This window comes from Nelusetta ayraudi, unplaced genomic scaffold, assembly GCF_046127955.1.
Source record: "Nelusetta ayraudi isolate G7.1 ecotype Tasmania unplaced genomic scaffold, CSIRO-AGI_Nayr_v1 ptg000033l, whole genome shotgun sequence".
NCBI lineage: Eukaryota > Metazoa > Chordata > Actinopteri > Tetraodontiformes > Monacanthidae > Nelusetta > Nelusetta ayraudi.
The window spans coordinates 4,035,891-4,052,406 of NW_027466083.1; the positions used below are offsets into that span (position 1 = coordinate 4,035,891).

Consider the following 16,516-nt stretch of genomic DNA (forward strand, 5'->3'; position numbering starts at 1 on the left):
TTGCCCCAGTGTTTTTCTTACCATTACGTCTCAGTTACAGCACCTTCAGAAGATTTCTTCATGGCTTCTTCTCCCTTTACAAAACCAACAGACCTGTAAGGCAAAACCTCCGGTGGGAAGCGTGTTGCAGGTTACAGCCGGGTTATGCTGTTGCAACCGGCGTGAAACAATACGATCTTATCAACACAACATGACCACTAAATATCCCCGAAAAACAACAGCCACGGCTCCCCCCCCGCCCCCCCCTCCCCTATCCTTTTGCCAAGCCTCACTATCTAAACAACAGCGGTGTTGGGCCATTGACCTAAATGCTGCGTTATTAGTTCAGGTTTTGGCCCGGTTTAATTTACCTACGTCATCTTTAGCGTTAGCGCTGAGCCGGGGGACTGGAAAAGGCAACGGTCAGACGGCGCACCCATCACCCAGTCTAGGAAGCGTGACCGAATGGGCGGTGGGCCGCAGCGGCTTAAAGACACTATTTTGGTTTAGCTGAGCTGAGCTGCTCTAATCAGCGGGAGATAAGCCTGAATTGAACGCAGTATGTTCAGAATGTGTCGTTAGCGCCTGTCAGTGCGAGCGAGTGGCGTCGTCCGGGTTTTGTGGTTGCGAGTTGTAGCGGCCGCTAAAAGTGAATGGGCCTTCCTCATGCTGCTGTATTCACCGGAGAGCGTTCAAATCACGCCTATCGATCTCCTTGTTTGTGTGCGTTTTGCTCTGCCAGATGGACTGATCAATACTTCATAAGCGGAGGTGCGTGTCACCGTGCACACGTACACACACACACACACACACACACACACACACACACACACACACACACACACACACACATGGCTCTCCCCCTGTTGTTGCAGCCTCTTGGATGTGAACTGATCCACAGTTGTGCTTGTGGGAACTCTCAGTCGTTCATCCTTTATAACTCGCCGGCTCAGACGGTCTCAGACAGCGCTACTTTTTCGCCCCAAGGTCCAACTACAGCCGCTCTTCTTGTGCGCCCTCGCTCCTTAATTGATCCTTTTTTTTCCCTCCCTCTCCTTCTCCGGAGCCAAATTGCAGCTGGAAGACAATAAGTGTGCGACATCACTCACTCTGCTTGACAGACCGCAAGGCGTAAATCAGACGGGATGGCCCAAAGAAGACCTCGTTTTGTTCTCTATTTTTTTTCCGGTACCTCGGAAGTCGGAGCTATTTTGAGGATCCTGAATATATGAAACAGAGCCGCTCGGCTGCTATAATCAACAGCGCGACTCAGCTGAGCCTCATTAAGCGCGCCGATATCCACATTTGATTGCCGAATAAGGGTCATTGACGAGGCCACGGTGTTGTGGTCAAACAAAAACAACTCCACTCTCTGGCGCAATCCGGCTCGGGAGCCACGTTGCTTCCATCATCTGCAGAACTTTTTAACCATCCCACGTCATGCAAAACACACTTAACCAGCGTCTTCCCGTCTGTGAACTCAGAGTTCGCCCATGACTTCCTTTTCTTGACTCTCCTCCCTCCTGAAACATGTGGTTTTTGCGCAACTGCCCTTTGTGATGTCACCAAGGGCTCTGCTATCTCTCCCAGGTCAGTGACAACACCGCCAGTCAGTTGTCAGCCTGTCACCTTTCTCCAGCAGAGTAAAACCCAGAGGGTTTTGTTTGTGGGAGGCTGTAAACACAGGGTTAAATATGATGTTCCCTCCGTAACATGCGCTAACAAAGCTTTTATTTAGCGTGCACATCCAGCCAACAAGTTTTGACACATGCCCCCAAGCACCTTGTTAGCCTCCCTGTTAGCAGACGGTGCTAACTGGACGGCTGCTATTTCGCAGATATGCGCGTCGCTGCCGGCAGCTGCTGGCAGTGAGCGAGTGAGAGAGAGAGGGAGAGAGAGAGGGAGAGAGAGAGAGAGAGAGAGAGAGTGAGAGAGAGAGAGAGAGAGAGAGAGAGAGAGAGAGAGAGCGAGAGAGTGAGCGAGAGAGGTCCGTAAACAGCTATAAATATTTAAGGGCAAGGTTAAAAAATAGGAGTGATGTCCGCTCCGATTAGCCCAGCTGTCAGTCGGGCCCGCCTTTGAAACAGAGACGCTGCGTGGGTCCCTGAGTGGCTGCACCACCCGAGATCAGGATCAGTCGCTGCCAAATCCCCTGCGACTCTTATCACTCTTCAGAGTCCGCTGAGGTGATGTCATCCCTCATTGTGCTCCTCTGTCCTCTCTGTCCGGCCCTGTAACTGCTTTTTTATCTCCCACTGACCTCACTGCCCCTCCCTCCCTCACCTCACTACTCCCCCTCCCATCTCTCGCCACCTATTTTCACCAAAAGACGATTAGTTGTCTGTCAAAGTCTTTGTGAAATGGTAAAAAAAACCTAAAAAAAAACATTGTCTCATAGTGGTGCAGATGTTTGAAGAGAACATCTCGTGATGATTTGATCCTTTGGTTTTCAACGTAAATGTGGCGGGACTCAACAAGCCAACAGGCCAAACCCAGGGAAACTTGGCACGCTGATAATCTTCGACGTGCACATGCGATCGGTTGTTTTTGGAACGGGCTCGTTAAAAAAACGTCCTGATCAACGGCGTCTCTGCCTTTCATCATGAGATGCAACCAAAACAGAAACCCCCTCACACGCGGCGCATGCTGCACGTGTTGCTCCGCTCCAACTTTTTAATTATTGTTTTCCAGCTCCCTCGCGTGAACCCTCCGCCGAGACGTCCCGCTGCGTGCCCAGTTTGCGCCCTGCATCGCTTGTGTTTTGTCCGTTGGCAATATTAGCATTCTTTCTCCCTAATATAGAAGTCCGCTCCTCTCCCCCGCGCTCCGTCTCCCTCCCCGTCTCCCGCCGTCAGCGGTTTGATGTTCCCTAAATCACTTCCAGCTGTGAACTCCACATGAAAGACAACAGGCACTTGCCATAATAGGGTGCTGAAAGAGCGAGCGATGGAGAGGACGGAGGAGCCGGGGGAATAGAGAGAGGAGGTCAAGGTAGGAGTGGAGATTGAAGGTAAGGCCCCGACGAAAGCGCCGGCCCTCCTCCTTCTTTGTCTCAAGGTCTTACGTTATCATTAAGGGCCTTTTGTTCCTCTGCCAGGCGATTTCCCACCGAGCCTCCCCTCCTAAACCCGCCTCTTCCTCGTAATATATCTTAATTCTACCCTTTGTTGCTTCAGCTCACCGGCGACGGGGAGGAAGAAATTGATTTGGAGGCTGGAGATCGGCAGAGAGAGAAGGCTGCACTTACGGCAGGGCTGAGGAATGTGTTAAATGGCCGTTTGAGTTAAACGGACGTTTTTGGGCTCCACGTCACACTCCCGACGCAGCCACTGCGCTGAGAGCCAGGACTCCTCCCCGGCTTCAGTAAATAACTCGGGCTTGTGTGTAATTATCCAAAAATGATGCATCCAGTCTGTGTGTGAGCGCCAGATCCATCCGAGTGCTTTTATGGACTTTTGCCGCTCTTTCGCTAGATAATTTAGCTTTATTGCTTCCTTGGTTTAATCCTCGTAGTTTACGGTCTCGGCTTGATAATGAAACACATTATTGAGCTCCCTTGACGAGAATTCCATGACAGATGAGAACGCGCTAATGTGTCAAGTGGGAAAGCGAAGGGAAACTTGATCCGCGCAAAGATTTGATTTGCAGATGTGATGCAGACGATCCCAACTGCATTGTAATGAATTCATTAAGGGAGGTTTTCATCAAAGACTGTAGCCGTCCAAATTACCGCGTGGTGTGGAAATTTTCACGTGGGTAAATTGCGCTCTGCCTTTTTGCATAAGTAAAAGAACATTTTGTGCCCTGGCATTTTTTCTCGCCTCACACTTGGAAATTAGTGTGAATTTCCAAGTGTGGCGATGGCGAGGAAGACGTTTTATCACACGTGAACCAGATTTTAGCTTGATTCAAGTGTTAAGCCTATTTTAAATGTTAGCAAGCTAGTTCTAGCAAGCTAGCTAGATTCTGATGCTAGCTAAAAACCAGAACTAGGATGTGAATGTCGTAAGCGCATAACTGTATTTAGGGTAGATGCCTCAAGGTGGTTGTATTTTATGCACTGAAGTGCGAGATTTGAGACATGCCTCAAGAATCAGCCCAGATTTCAGTTTCACGCACATTATCACTGACTTTAGGGCCAAAGCAACTGGACCCAGATCAGTGTTGCAATAAACCAAACGCGCTCCTTAAATTTGCCATCGCCGTGCCAACTTTTATTTTACTCCTCCTCTTCCTGGATGACCTCGCAGACGATCTTTGCTTTAATGCCGTCAGTTGCGTTGGTACGACTCCCCATTTTACTGCTCCTAACCAAACCCTGATCCCCGCGGAATCTTTCCACGTCTTTGCTATCACGAGAGGCAGTAAAAGTGCGGCGCCGCATGCACGGCTGCAGCTGCGCCCAGGAAGCCTCGCGCCGACTCGCTCTGTCACTAACTGATGTTTTACACAGGCAGACTGCGGAGAGCAGCGGGATCCACTTGGACGGGCGCCTACATCTGGAGAAGATGAGAGTCAGGGAGACATAGAGGATACAGTGCAGAGAGCAGGAGGGGAGCCAGGAGTGGGATAAAGCAAGGGGTGAAGAAGGACGGGGGCGCATAATCAAGTGACCTGGTCTGGACTTTAGTTCATATTACAGTTTCAGTAATAGAACTTTTTCTGCAACATTACCGGCGGGCAAGTGTGAAAAGCCTCTTGTTGAGGGAGAGTGTTGAGTCCAAGATCTCACTGGATGCATTGAGAGCAGGTCGCCCGTGTGTTCAGCAGATGGAGATTGACAGTGACAAGCGGCCGGTGCACAAGAGTGGAAACTTAGAAAGTTGGAAAAAGAAGAAGAAGTGTGGCAAATGAATGATGCGGTCTGGATCTTTGCTAATGCTGCAGTAAGTGATTGCTGCTCCGCCATCCCAGGCAGGGATCAACGGCTCCCTTCGGACCCAAAGCTCCGGCCTTGCGTCCTTTCACTCTGCCATTCCAATACTCGGCAGGCTCTTCCAAACGGTTTTCCACATAAAACAAGCAAAAAAAAAACAACAAAAACCCAGGTACGATGCGTGCCACAAAGGACTCGGCATCCCTGCGACTTTTAACAGATGCACTTGCTTGACCAGGTAGATCAAAGCATTGTGTGGAAAATATTGCACTGATACATTTGTGTTTCGATGGAGGTTATGATTTGTGCGTCGTGCCACCTAATGATTAGCAGACACATCAGATGATATATTTATACCCCCCCCCCCTCCCTCCGCCCCTCACTGATAGATTCTTCAAAAATAATACTAAAGGCCCTCCTTTAAAGCCTGCATTTCACTGCGGACTCACATTTAAAGCAGGTTTAGGTTTATTTCACAGAACTGGCTGTCAATTGGTGCTTTTTTTTGCACAGACTTATCAACTAGAGTAGTATTTGAATAAACCATCAACTCACCCATCCATTTTCTGAACCCATGAGCTCTAGCACTACTCTATCATTCTTGTTATTGTCTTCCTCCTCCTCCTCCTCCTCCTCATCGCTTCACCATGTCCCTCCACAGTCTTTGCTCCCTTAACTGCAAATCGTGCGTACTTCCAAAACCAGAGCCACGCTCCAAAAAGTATTCACCGCCTTCCAGGCGGCCGTTAATTTTACCTCGAAGCCTGTGAAATAAATCTCTATCGTGGCACTTTCAGATCATAACGGCCGCTACAGGAGCTGCGGTTTTCACCTCGACAAAGGCTAACGCTGCAACGATCTGAAGCCAGTCAGTCAGTGCGCCGGACAAGTTCAATGCAACGGTTTGCAAAAAAACAAAGGGACCAAACAGAACCGTTCTGGTATTGGCTAAGCAATACAAAAAAATCTCTGCGAGTAATAAAGATCCATTCGGCGATTCTGCAGCGGTGGAAAGAGGCGACCTTTGCCCTGCGCTTGCATGCGCAGCCGTGTGTTTATCACCGCGGGATGCTGAGAGTATGACGAGGTGCGCAGAAGCAGCTGGCTGGTCAGGGATCAGTGAACCGGGAGGAATTCCTCTCTGCCAAACACCACCGTCTGGCCTATCACATCCTTTGATTTAAGACCACGTCTCCCAGTGTGTGTTTAATGCGTTATCTCGCTGGCCGCTCCCTTCGGTGAGCTGCGTGACTTCAACCCACCATCCAACCTGGGACTTTCTTCAACTTATTTGTTTGTTTTTAATTCCTATTTTGATTGCGCTCGTGGGCCTGCGTGCTGAAAGTACACACTGGGAGCGCGCTGTCAGAAAGATTGACAGGAGGGAAGTGAAACAACCTCCTGTATTTTAAGGAACGATAACACACAACACAACACAACTGTTCTCTATAAAATATACATGCACAAATGTGTATTTCAGACGCTTTACTTTGACACCATCGTGCGTTCCAGACTTCAGGCTCATTTTATTTTCTGTTTTATCTTCCCTCTCCATCCTATTCGGATGCCTGGTCTGCGTGCATGTTGAATGTTGCGTCAGAAAAAGAACCCATTGCATTCTTAATTTATAGCTCTCTGGCCTTCCATTAAGTGGGCTTGCACAGGTCTATTTTTTTTATTGCAACCTTGTGTTTGTACTGCATATTTCTCCCAGCATGGAGAATTCTTCCAATCCTGCAGAGAGTTTCCAGCCTTTAAAGCGAATGTGGAGAGTAAAAATCCCAGTATATTTTCTTCTCCTTCCCCAGCTGTGTGTGCAAGCCTTGTTTCTTTGCAAACACGCAGAATACGTTCAGCTTGTTTCAACGCATCCCTAAAATGGTCCTGCTTCATTTTATATCAACGCAGCAGCGGTATTGCATATTTCCTGTTGCTTATCCAGGTTCCAATCCCAGTCCTCTATGTGATCCTGCAGAATTTAGGGGGTTAAGATGAAGTCATCCAAGAGCAGGTGGGAGGTTCTGGGTGATTAGGCCTCTTTAATTAGATTTAGTGTAAGGGACCGGGGGGGTCGTGGTGTATGCAAGTGTCGGTGTGTGCGATACACGCTCTCCCCGTTCCCGTCACCACAGGTGGCTAATCCATCGCACTCACTCAGAGGGACGCGAGCAGCAGACAGACGTGGGCCGAGATCTCAGAGATAGCGTCAGTCTCGGCGCTGCGCTCAACAGGAAATCCCGGCAATGATCCAAAGAGCCCCAGGTGTAAACAATGACCAAAGACGGAGGTCCAGTGTTTTCAGTGCGACGTCTCGCCGCAGCTGAGTTTTGTCTAAGAAGCCGGACGGAGCTCTTCTAATTTCCCCCCGTTTTTAATATCCTTCAGGAATACGTGTAGGTGGAAGTCTGTCCGTCTGTCCGTCTGCAGCCACCAGGGCGGCATGATGGTGTAGACATGTGTTGTTTGGAGGGAAGGTCACTGCCGGATGTCTGCCACGGTGGTCTACAGCTCAATGCGTGTGTGTGTGTGTGTGTGTGTGTGTGTGTGTGTGCGTGTGTGTGTGTGTGTGTGTGTGTGTGGGTGTGTGGGTTCAGGACCCACAGCAAGTTCAAATGTTGCATTTAGTTGTGTTATTAAAATGTTAAAACACAAAGGTGTGAGGCTGCCTGACAAACCTGCTGCTCGAGCCGCATTCTTTGTTTACAACCGCTGGACGCTTCTTCTTCTTCCTCCTCTGTGATTTCAGTGCAGCAGCTTTCAGCCGCCGCCTCTCCGTCTCTTGCCGATTCATTTGGGAACCCCAAGAAAATCAGGACCAATAAAAGTGCAAAGTTGATGCCTTGCGCTTTTAGTCTATTCAGAGCAGTACGTTCATTCCGTTAGACTTTTGTTCCCGTAATCAGAATGTTGTTTCAAAAGTTGTTGTCGTTTGTCTTTATTAATACATATGAATCCTCTCTGTCAACCACAGTAAAAAACAAAACAAAACAAAACATCCTCAGTTTGTTGGAAAACAGATTTAAAAAAAACTACACAGAATGTCCAGAGTGGTCACATAAAAACAACATTAAAACTACCGCAACATCTCCAAATAAATTAAAACCCCACAGTGTCTTGCTCTCGCCCAGTGGGAAGAAGCGTAGCAGTGGGAGTGGTTTCATGACTGACAATCTGAGGGAGACGCTGCTGCTGCTGCTGCTGCTGCTGCTGCTGCTGCTGCTGCTGCTGCTGCTTCACAAAGAGCCATAAATGCCATTAAACAGCGTCGTAACAATACTTCAGCCCTGTAAAGCTGCGTGTATGTGGTCATGTGTGTGCGTACGCGTACGCGTTAAGTGAGGGTTGTTGGGCAGATGAAACAAATGAGGTCAAAGGTCAAGGAGTCAGGAACCCTCTCAGCCTGTTTGTGTAAACAGTTTGGAGACCCTCTCGAGGAGGACCATGAAGTCAGGATGAAGGAGCTCCGATGTCTCGATGTCTGCGCCCAAGCCGGTCTGTTCAGGGCCAGTTGAAAAACCAGCGCAGGTCACTTGGACCGCTGACATTTTTTTAAAGGTCATGACCCCTGACCCAGAGAATCACCTCGGTCATAACTTCTGCGGACTTGCTACCTGTCACCCTACTTCCACACACCATCCATCTCTTTTTATTTTTTGATATGCACCACTTGGGAGATCTTACCTATTTCTTTTTATATACCCTATATATGTGATATATAAAAGTGAATGGCTCTCGCAGATGCTCGTTTTTTTTTGTTTTTTTTCACAGTACCCTGGAAATCATAACAAGTGGTGCTATGGCGTGTGATATTTGGACAGATGTGCCTGTGAGACGACTGTATTATGGGACATTATTGTGATAACAGAAAGGCCCTCGGCTCGTATATAATCATTATGGCACATGGAGGTTTTCCTTCACGCAGATTCCCGGACATGCAGGCAGTGTTCCTGCGACGCTTTCTGAAATCTTTATGTCTCACAGGCTGTTTAGCGCTGGTGGTCCGTCCATGTCTTAAATCAAGCCTTTTCTCTCTCTCCTCCTCCCCCCTCCCCTGCCTGCAGGTGTCAGCCACAGATGAGGATCGTGGTTCCTTTGGAGCCATTACCTACAGCCTGGGCGCTGGCGCTGGGAGTGCACCACCGAGCCTCTTCGCCATTGAGAAGGAGTCTGGCCAGCTCTGCACTCGCGCAACTCTGGACCGGGATGAGGGATTGGACAAGTTTGACTTGGTGGTCACTGCCACGGACGGGGTAGGAACACCCCGAGGTTTAAAATCCAAGGGCTGGAAGTCATTAATATCAAGAAGGCTTTTTGTTTGCACGTTGGAGAAACACATTGTCCTTAAAGGAAAAATGTTTTGGCCGGTGTGTTCGTCCCTCTTGCCAAACGATACACAAAGGGCTTGAAGCTCCTCTTGGCTCAGCACGATATAGCGATACCCCGGCCAGCAGGTAGGATTAGCTTAGCACGAGAGGCTGGGAGCTGGGAGGCACAGCTAGCCCAACCATGTCCTGATTTTCTCTTGTATTCAGTTTCTTTAAAGATCACCTCGCAGCTCCGCTCAAACCCTCCAACCCTCCAGTGCTCCACTCCTCCCTACTACATTTGAGCTGCTCATTCTTCAGTCTCTTTAGTCTCTTGTGACTGGCCAGGTTTTTAATAGGCTCGTAAAAGCAATGTGGGCAGATAGGGCGTAATGAAAGCAAACTCTTAAACTGCTAATGAAAAAAATGCAGGTGCTCTGGTTAATGGACTCCACACAGGTCAGGTATCATCCACTGCGAGTCGTATACTTTCAGACGCTCGCTTCTAAACAGGGACATAAATCTGTAGCCACGGTTGGACGCTCTGCAACTGCTGATTATCAATTAACGTTCTTGCATTTTTTAATAAAAAAAAACTTTAGCGCTCAGGGTTTTTTTTTTTTTGTTTCATTTCGTTTTTTTGCAGGGCGGTTTGAGCTCAGTGGCCCGTGTGCGGGTGTCGGTGGTGGACATCAACGACAACAGGCCCGTCTTCTATCCGGTCCTCTACACCGTCAGCCTGAGCACCCACAGTTCCCCAGGAACCTCCGTTGTGAAAGTAACAGCCAACGACCCGGACTCCGGGGCCAACGGCCGGGTGACCTACAAAACGGTTCCGGGAGGAGGCTCCACCTACTTCACACTCAACAAAGACACGGGTATCCTGACCAGCGCCTCAGTCAACACAGAGCAAACATACAAGTTGAACTTGAACTTGAACTTGAACGATGGCAACGGTGGGTTGAGTTTTCTTTCTCTCTCTCTCTCCCCCTCTCTCTCTCTTCGTCCGTCTCCCTCCACAGGGGTTATTTCTCTTTCCCGCTCGCTTCATGGCAAAGCCAACACGGTCATCTCCATGGTGATCTCGGCCGAGGACGGCGGCGGCCTGACGGCGCCCGCCAACGCCCGGGTGAACATTAGCGTGGTGGGGAGCTCGGTGGCGTCCCCGGTGTTCGAACAGGCCCAGTACTTCTTCACCGTCCCCGAGGACGTTCTGAGGGGAACGTCGGTGGGAGTCGTCCGCGCCGCTGCTTCCAAGACGGGTGAGTGGTCCCACCTGCTCTCTGAGGAGGTGGAGGTGTCTCTAGTTCTTAGCCTCGTAAAAACTGCAAAAAACAGCAGTAAGTCGTGAACATTTAGTCCACCCTCTTTATGTGTTCTGCTGGATTTAATAAACGGCTAAGACGCAGATGGAAATGGTTTTGTTGAATTAATGCTGTTATACATTATACATGACAGTATATTACATTGTACTAATTAAACATTTAAAGAATCTACCAAAAGTTTGTTCAAGTCTTAAAACATTTGCTAAAAGATTTTCTCCACCTGACTTCATTTTGTACTGGCTGCTTCCCAAACAGGTGTTTCCAAGGACATCTTGTACTCCATCTCCTCCGGAGACCCTGACGGTTACTTTGTAGTGGATGGCGCCTCTGGGACCATTCGCTCTGCCCTCCCACTCGACCACGAAACTTGTTCCAGCCTGGACCTAGAGATCCAGGCCCGTTCCGGTTCCCCGCCAGCGTACGGAACCACGCGGGTGCGGATAACCATCTCGGACATCAATGACAACGCCCCCGTCTTCCTGCCGTCCTCGTCCGAGTCCCTGCTCCTGCCCGAGGTCACCAAGATGGGGACGGTGGTCTACGCCGTTCAGGCGTCGGACAAAGACTCGGGCCATAACGGTCAGCTCAGCTTCGACCTGGTGTCGGCCGGAGTCGCCGGCAGCAGCGGACAGAGGACGTTTGGCGTGGACCGGGGCAGCGGCGAGATACGTCTGATCGGCGGCCTGTCGTACGAGAGCGTGCCACGCTACGACCTTCAGGTGGTTGCCAAGGACGGCGGAGCCCCTCAGCTCAGCTCCACCTTCACCCTCGTGGTCCACATCCAAGCGCAGGACGCCAAGGGCCCCAACTTTGACACCCTGACCTACCGCGTGGAGCTGAGGGAAAACACGGCCCTCAACACACAGTTCCTGCAGGTGCGAGCGCTCAACACCGAGTCCGGCGCCAACGGCGGAGGCTCCTCCCCCATCTCCTACCGCCTCAGGCCCGACGGAGACGCCGCCGGGTTCGGCATCATGCCAGACAGCGGCTGGCTCTTTGTTCGGAGCTCCCTGGACCGAGAGGTCAAGGACATGTACCTGCTGACGGTCCTGGCCACGTCCGGCCCGGGGGGAGCCGGAAGAACCGGGAGCGCCACCGTCCGGGTGACGGTCACCGACGAGAACGACAACTCGCCGAGGCTGAGCCAGGAGAGGGTGTTCCTGGCTGTCAGGGAGAACCTGCTGGCCGGGACGGGCTTCGGCAGGGTGTCGGCGACGGACAGAGACGCGGGGCAGAACGCCCGGCTCACCTACCGGCTGCTGCACGCCAACAGACACTTCCAGATCAACTCGCAGACCGGTGGGGGAGACAGAAATCCTACAACTGAAATAAAGAAACTATGTGGATACATTTGAATGAATTAAATACGTCCTTTTTCATAATTCCTTTCTCTCCTCTCAGGTGAGATCAGCACCCGCCTCGCCCTGGACAGGGAGCAGCAGTCCAGCTACCAGCTGGTGGTGGTGGTACAGGACGGGGGGACGCCGCCGCGAAGCGCCACAGGCACCGCACACATCAGCGTCCTGGATGAAAATGACAACGCTCCCACGTTTACTCACGGCAGGCCAGACCGGGAACTGATCCTCCAGGTGAGAATAAAGGATGGACTGAAGATTTATTTATTGTAAGGTTTTGTGAAATCTGTGTCGAGGAGAAGCTGAGAAACAATGTCTGTCTGTCTGCTCTTCCCTCGTAGGTGACGGAGGGCCTCCCGTCTGGGACGGTCCTGGGGACAGTGACCGCTAAAGACCCAGACGAGGGAGAAAATGGGACTGTTTATTACTCTCTATCAGGCGAGTGTTCTAGAATAGAATAGAACATAATAGAGCAGCACTTTTTTATTCGCCCAAGGGAGGACAGTGTTGCAGTGAAAAGAACACTGAAGCACACGACAAACATGACTCATAAGGGGTCAGCTGTGTCTGCAGTACAATAAAAATTGATACATGTAAAAATTATGTATTTAAATTATATATTATATATATTTAAAAAAACATGACGAGAACACCATGACATAAAACTTGTAAAACGTATATTTAGAATCAGTCATTTTGATTCCAAAAGCACATTTGAAGTGCGAATGGATCTTAAACAGGTGCTCGAATGAACTTTCATTGGTGTTAAATCTGACCTGTGCAGGAGCGAGAGCCGAGCGCTTCACCCTCAACCCGACCACCGGCGAACTGAGAGCCTCTTCGCCCCTGAGGTGGATGGAGCGAGCCGAGTACGCCTTCACTGTGACCGCCGCTGACCACGGCTCTCCGGGCCTCAGCTCCACCTGCCGGATACAGATACAGGTAACACACACTTTTGGAACTGTTGCCATTGAGCCGCCCTTGAGCCCTCTTACATTCCTCAGCAACATCCTCTGTTCATAACGCAAGCGGTCCAGCCGCCAGAGGAGTTGGGAAAAGGAGGTGAATACGAGATGGAGGGTTGTGGCTGAACATGTGCCTGTACAAACAGCATCATCTCCTCACTCCACCTCAGCTCCTCAGTTCCTGCAGGGAAACTGAAGGTTGAGGTGAGAAAGCCTGAGCTGCAGCAGGAAGCTGCTTCTGAGTTATTGCGCTGAGCTTTCTGCTGGAGGGTCCCTCACTGCGTATCAACTCACGCTATCAGGAATTTCCAAAGTAGGAAACGGCCGACAGAGTACAGGTTAAGCAAAAGAAGGGTGGGGTGTTTTCTTTTTTTTCATTTTTGCTTTGACTGCAGAGCTTTATACTCAGTGTTTTTTTTTGTTTTTTTTAACTCCAATGTGATTTCAGAAAGGAAAAGAGCGCTAATTACGGCGGCCTGAGATTTAGAAAAAGTGAGATTAGACAGAGGGGAAACAGGCACCTCAGAATCAAACGCTCCCAGATGAGATCTGATGAGACCCAGCTGCAGACAAACACACCGATGTACGGTAGCAGGCAGCGGTAAATGCATGCACGCACATGGAGCCGCTCAGCGCAGCCTCGCGTTCAAACACAATCGTGAGCTAAAGTTTCCAGATAATCATTTGGAGGTAACGTTTCATGTGGCGGGTAGAATTTCCTGCAGGTATATTGTTGTAAATTATGCATCATCATGTTCCGAGATGAAGGGAATGAGACAGACAGCTGAGTAGAGTCACTGGCCTCAGTCTTATAAAGGGTTAAATCTGAGGTTATGAAAACCCGAGACGGGTTTGTGCACATAACTTTGAAAAAAAAGTCGGGGCTACTCAGAGTTTTTCTGTCTCGTCAGTGTTTGTGCAAACATTTGTGGTAAACACGCAGCAAAATATGGCAAAGCGTAACAGAGCTTCGGCGGCTTGCAAAGTCACAACATGAAACGGGTCACGGATCTATTATTGTATTATTTTTTTGTATTGATGCAAATTCATAAAAAATAAATTTTTTAGTGGTTTTTACAGATGTTGTTGTAAAATACACGTAAAACAAACTATTTGTAGTTTTATGAAACTTTCAAGAACGCTGCCAAAAATTGCAGCAGGTCACAAGACGCCAAAAAAGAGACGGTGTGTATCTGTGTCTATCTGTGCGTGTCTGTGTGTGTGTTCGTGTGTGTACACGCAAAGTTTTCGATGGTGAATCCAGAGCTTGTTAAAATTGGCTTTTGTTTGCAGTCTGCGGGGTTCTTTGATCCGTCTCCGAGCCATAACAAACCTCGAGGCTGCCGCTCCGAGTGGCGAAAGCCCTCTGGCATGCACTCGTTTCCCATCTGACCGGACCGCGGCACTCGGAGGCCGCGCTCGCTGCTCTGCCTTATTTGAACTGGAATATTTACAGTTTTCCCTCCCATTACACCCGTCATTATTTTGTCAAGGGTCACAGACTCGGACTCACATCTCGGAGCCAGAACGTTCCAGTGTCGAGATATTTACTGGAAGGATCGTACATTATGTCTCGGTGCCGAATGCCTGCGAGGGTTATTATAGTAATGGAAAGCAAACAGAAACAGACTGCAGCCCAAGGCTGTGTTTAGGGATGGGTTTAAGTGAGAGCCATATAGGTTTATTGGCTGCAAAAAAAAAAGTAAAAAGAAGGAAATCAGAACCAGTAATCCAGTAACGCAGGAAAGGATTTACTTTGACACGTCTCGTCTGGAAATAAAGTGTTAAGTGGAAACGTTTATTGTTGCTAGCTATCATCATCATCATCATCATCATCATCATCATCATCATCATAATTATCATTTGATTTGAAAGGACAAATCACGCCGAGCGCTAAGCCTTCCCTCTATTTCCTCCTCTCAGGTTCTAAGCTCCTCCAGGTCCAACCAGAAGCCCAACGTGCTCTTCATGACCCTGAACACAGTCGAAGGGGCTCCTCCGGGTTCCGTCATCGGCTCGGTCCGCTCGCCGGACCAGCCGCCGTCCTCTTTGCTGGAGGGTCAGGTGACCTACCTGGTCACGGGCGGCACGGACCGGGACGGGACCTTCATGGTGGACCGGCTGAAGGGCGACGTGTACCTGGTCCGCGAGCTGGACTACGAGAAGGGCTCGAGGTACACGCTGAACGTGGAGGTGTCCGACTTCTCCCAGGCTTTTCCCAGCAGCCACCTGGTGCAGCTGGACATCAACGTGCAGGACAACAACGACCACGCCCCCCACTTCACGGAGGACCCAGTCACCATCGTCATAGCGGAGAGCATCCAGCCTGGGGCCTCTATATACACCTTCCAGGCCATAGACAAGGTGTCAATCACATTTTTATTCCATTGGCGCTTTAAACAGAATCACAATTTATTGGGCTCGTAAAAAACGTACTTTAAATGTCACAATAAAATATCATGAAAAGAATAAATTTGCTCTATAAATGCAACTTCTTCCTATTTTTTTTAGGATTGCTAAAAAGCTGCTAAACTCCGGTCTTTTCCCCTCTTTATAGGATGGCAGTGGACCAAACAGTGAGCTGCTCTACTCCATCGAGCACTACTGGCCCAACACAGAAGGCCTCCTGTCTCTGGACGCCGCCAGCGGAGTGCTGACCCTGGGCCAGAAGCTGGATCGTGAGTCTACGGCCTCCCTCTACCTGGTGGTGCGGGCCACCGACCAGGCGCTGGACCCGTCCCAGAGGCGCTGGGGTTCGGTCACCGCCCGGGTCTTCGTGACGGACGAGAACGACAACGCCCCGGTGTTCAGCTCGCCGTCTGCCGTCAGCGTGATGGAGGACCAGCCCGTGGGGTGAGTGGACCGTCTCCTCCGAGAGAAGATGCTCGAGTGAGACGATGAAGTGCTTTGATGTTTGTGTTTCCCTCCGCCGTCTCGTCGGCAGGTTTGTCATTTTGTATGTGATGGCTCGGGACGACGACGAGGGGGAAAACGGCCGGGTGTCGTACCGCATCCAGGCAGGCAACAGCGCCGGCCGCTTCAGCCTCAACCCTAACACTGGTAACTATAACACATCATCTTAGAACATAAAACTGGGCTAGAACAGCCATGGAGAATGGTGACTCTCCTCAAAGACCTACTTTACACCCCATCATGGTAAAAATGGGTTTACAACCCCGGCCTTGATTGATTCAACGCTGTCAGATCGTGGCCCCTTTTTCTGGGTCTGTTTTGGATTTTATGATTGATACATAATCAGCATCCTGCCCCGTGGCAGCCACACTGGATGAAGAAAAGTTTCCAGGAGATTGTGCTGGTTGATTATTGCTTCTTGGGAACCGCTTTGGCCCATTCGATGGACACAAATGTGCGCACGTCTAATCTCTCCATTGTTTCGGTCGACCCGGGTGCTGTTTGCACACCAGGATCAGGAGGGAGACGGGATCAGTACGGCTGCAGTAACGGGGCTCGATTTCACGTCTCCTGCTTTGTTTCTGGGACTGCAGAGTATTTATTTCGTGGTTAATATCAGCTGTAAACGCTGATTATCGTCATGTCAGCGTGACATTTACCAAACTGACTGGCAAATACTGAGGGATCACGGCGGCCAAATCACTGCAAATACAAGCCAGTTGCCTGTGTGGCTGACATGAACTTCTCATTATGTCTCACGGAAGGCGTTTCACTACTTTTTATTCGCAACTTGCGAGCG

The 16,516-nt window shown here is 49.9% G+C and overlaps 1 protein-coding gene across 1 annotated transcript in view; it reads left to right on the plus strand.

Annotated features, from left to right (window-relative positions):
- dchs1b (dachsous cadherin-related 1b) overlaps positions 1-16,516 on the plus strand; it is a 74,479-nt gene that overhangs the window by 46,995 nt on the left and 10,968 nt on the right. Inside the window, exons 5-14 of the mRNA XM_076032157.1 lie at positions 8,917-9,105; positions 9,806-10,037; positions 10,182-10,421; positions 10,740-11,783; positions 11,886-12,073; positions 12,181-12,277; positions 12,516-12,781; positions 14,728-15,168; positions 15,362-15,657; positions 15,749-15,864. Of these exons, the coding sequence (XP_075888272.1) occupies positions 8,917-9,105; positions 9,806-10,037; positions 10,182-10,421; positions 10,740-11,783; positions 11,886-12,073; positions 12,181-12,277; positions 12,516-12,781; positions 14,728-15,168; positions 15,362-15,657; positions 15,749-15,864 (3,109 nt within the window). The remainder of the gene's footprint in view (positions 1-8,916; positions 9,106-9,805; positions 10,038-10,181; positions 10,422-10,739; positions 11,784-11,885; positions 12,074-12,180; positions 12,278-12,515; positions 12,782-14,727; positions 15,169-15,361; positions 15,658-15,748; positions 15,865-16,516) is intronic.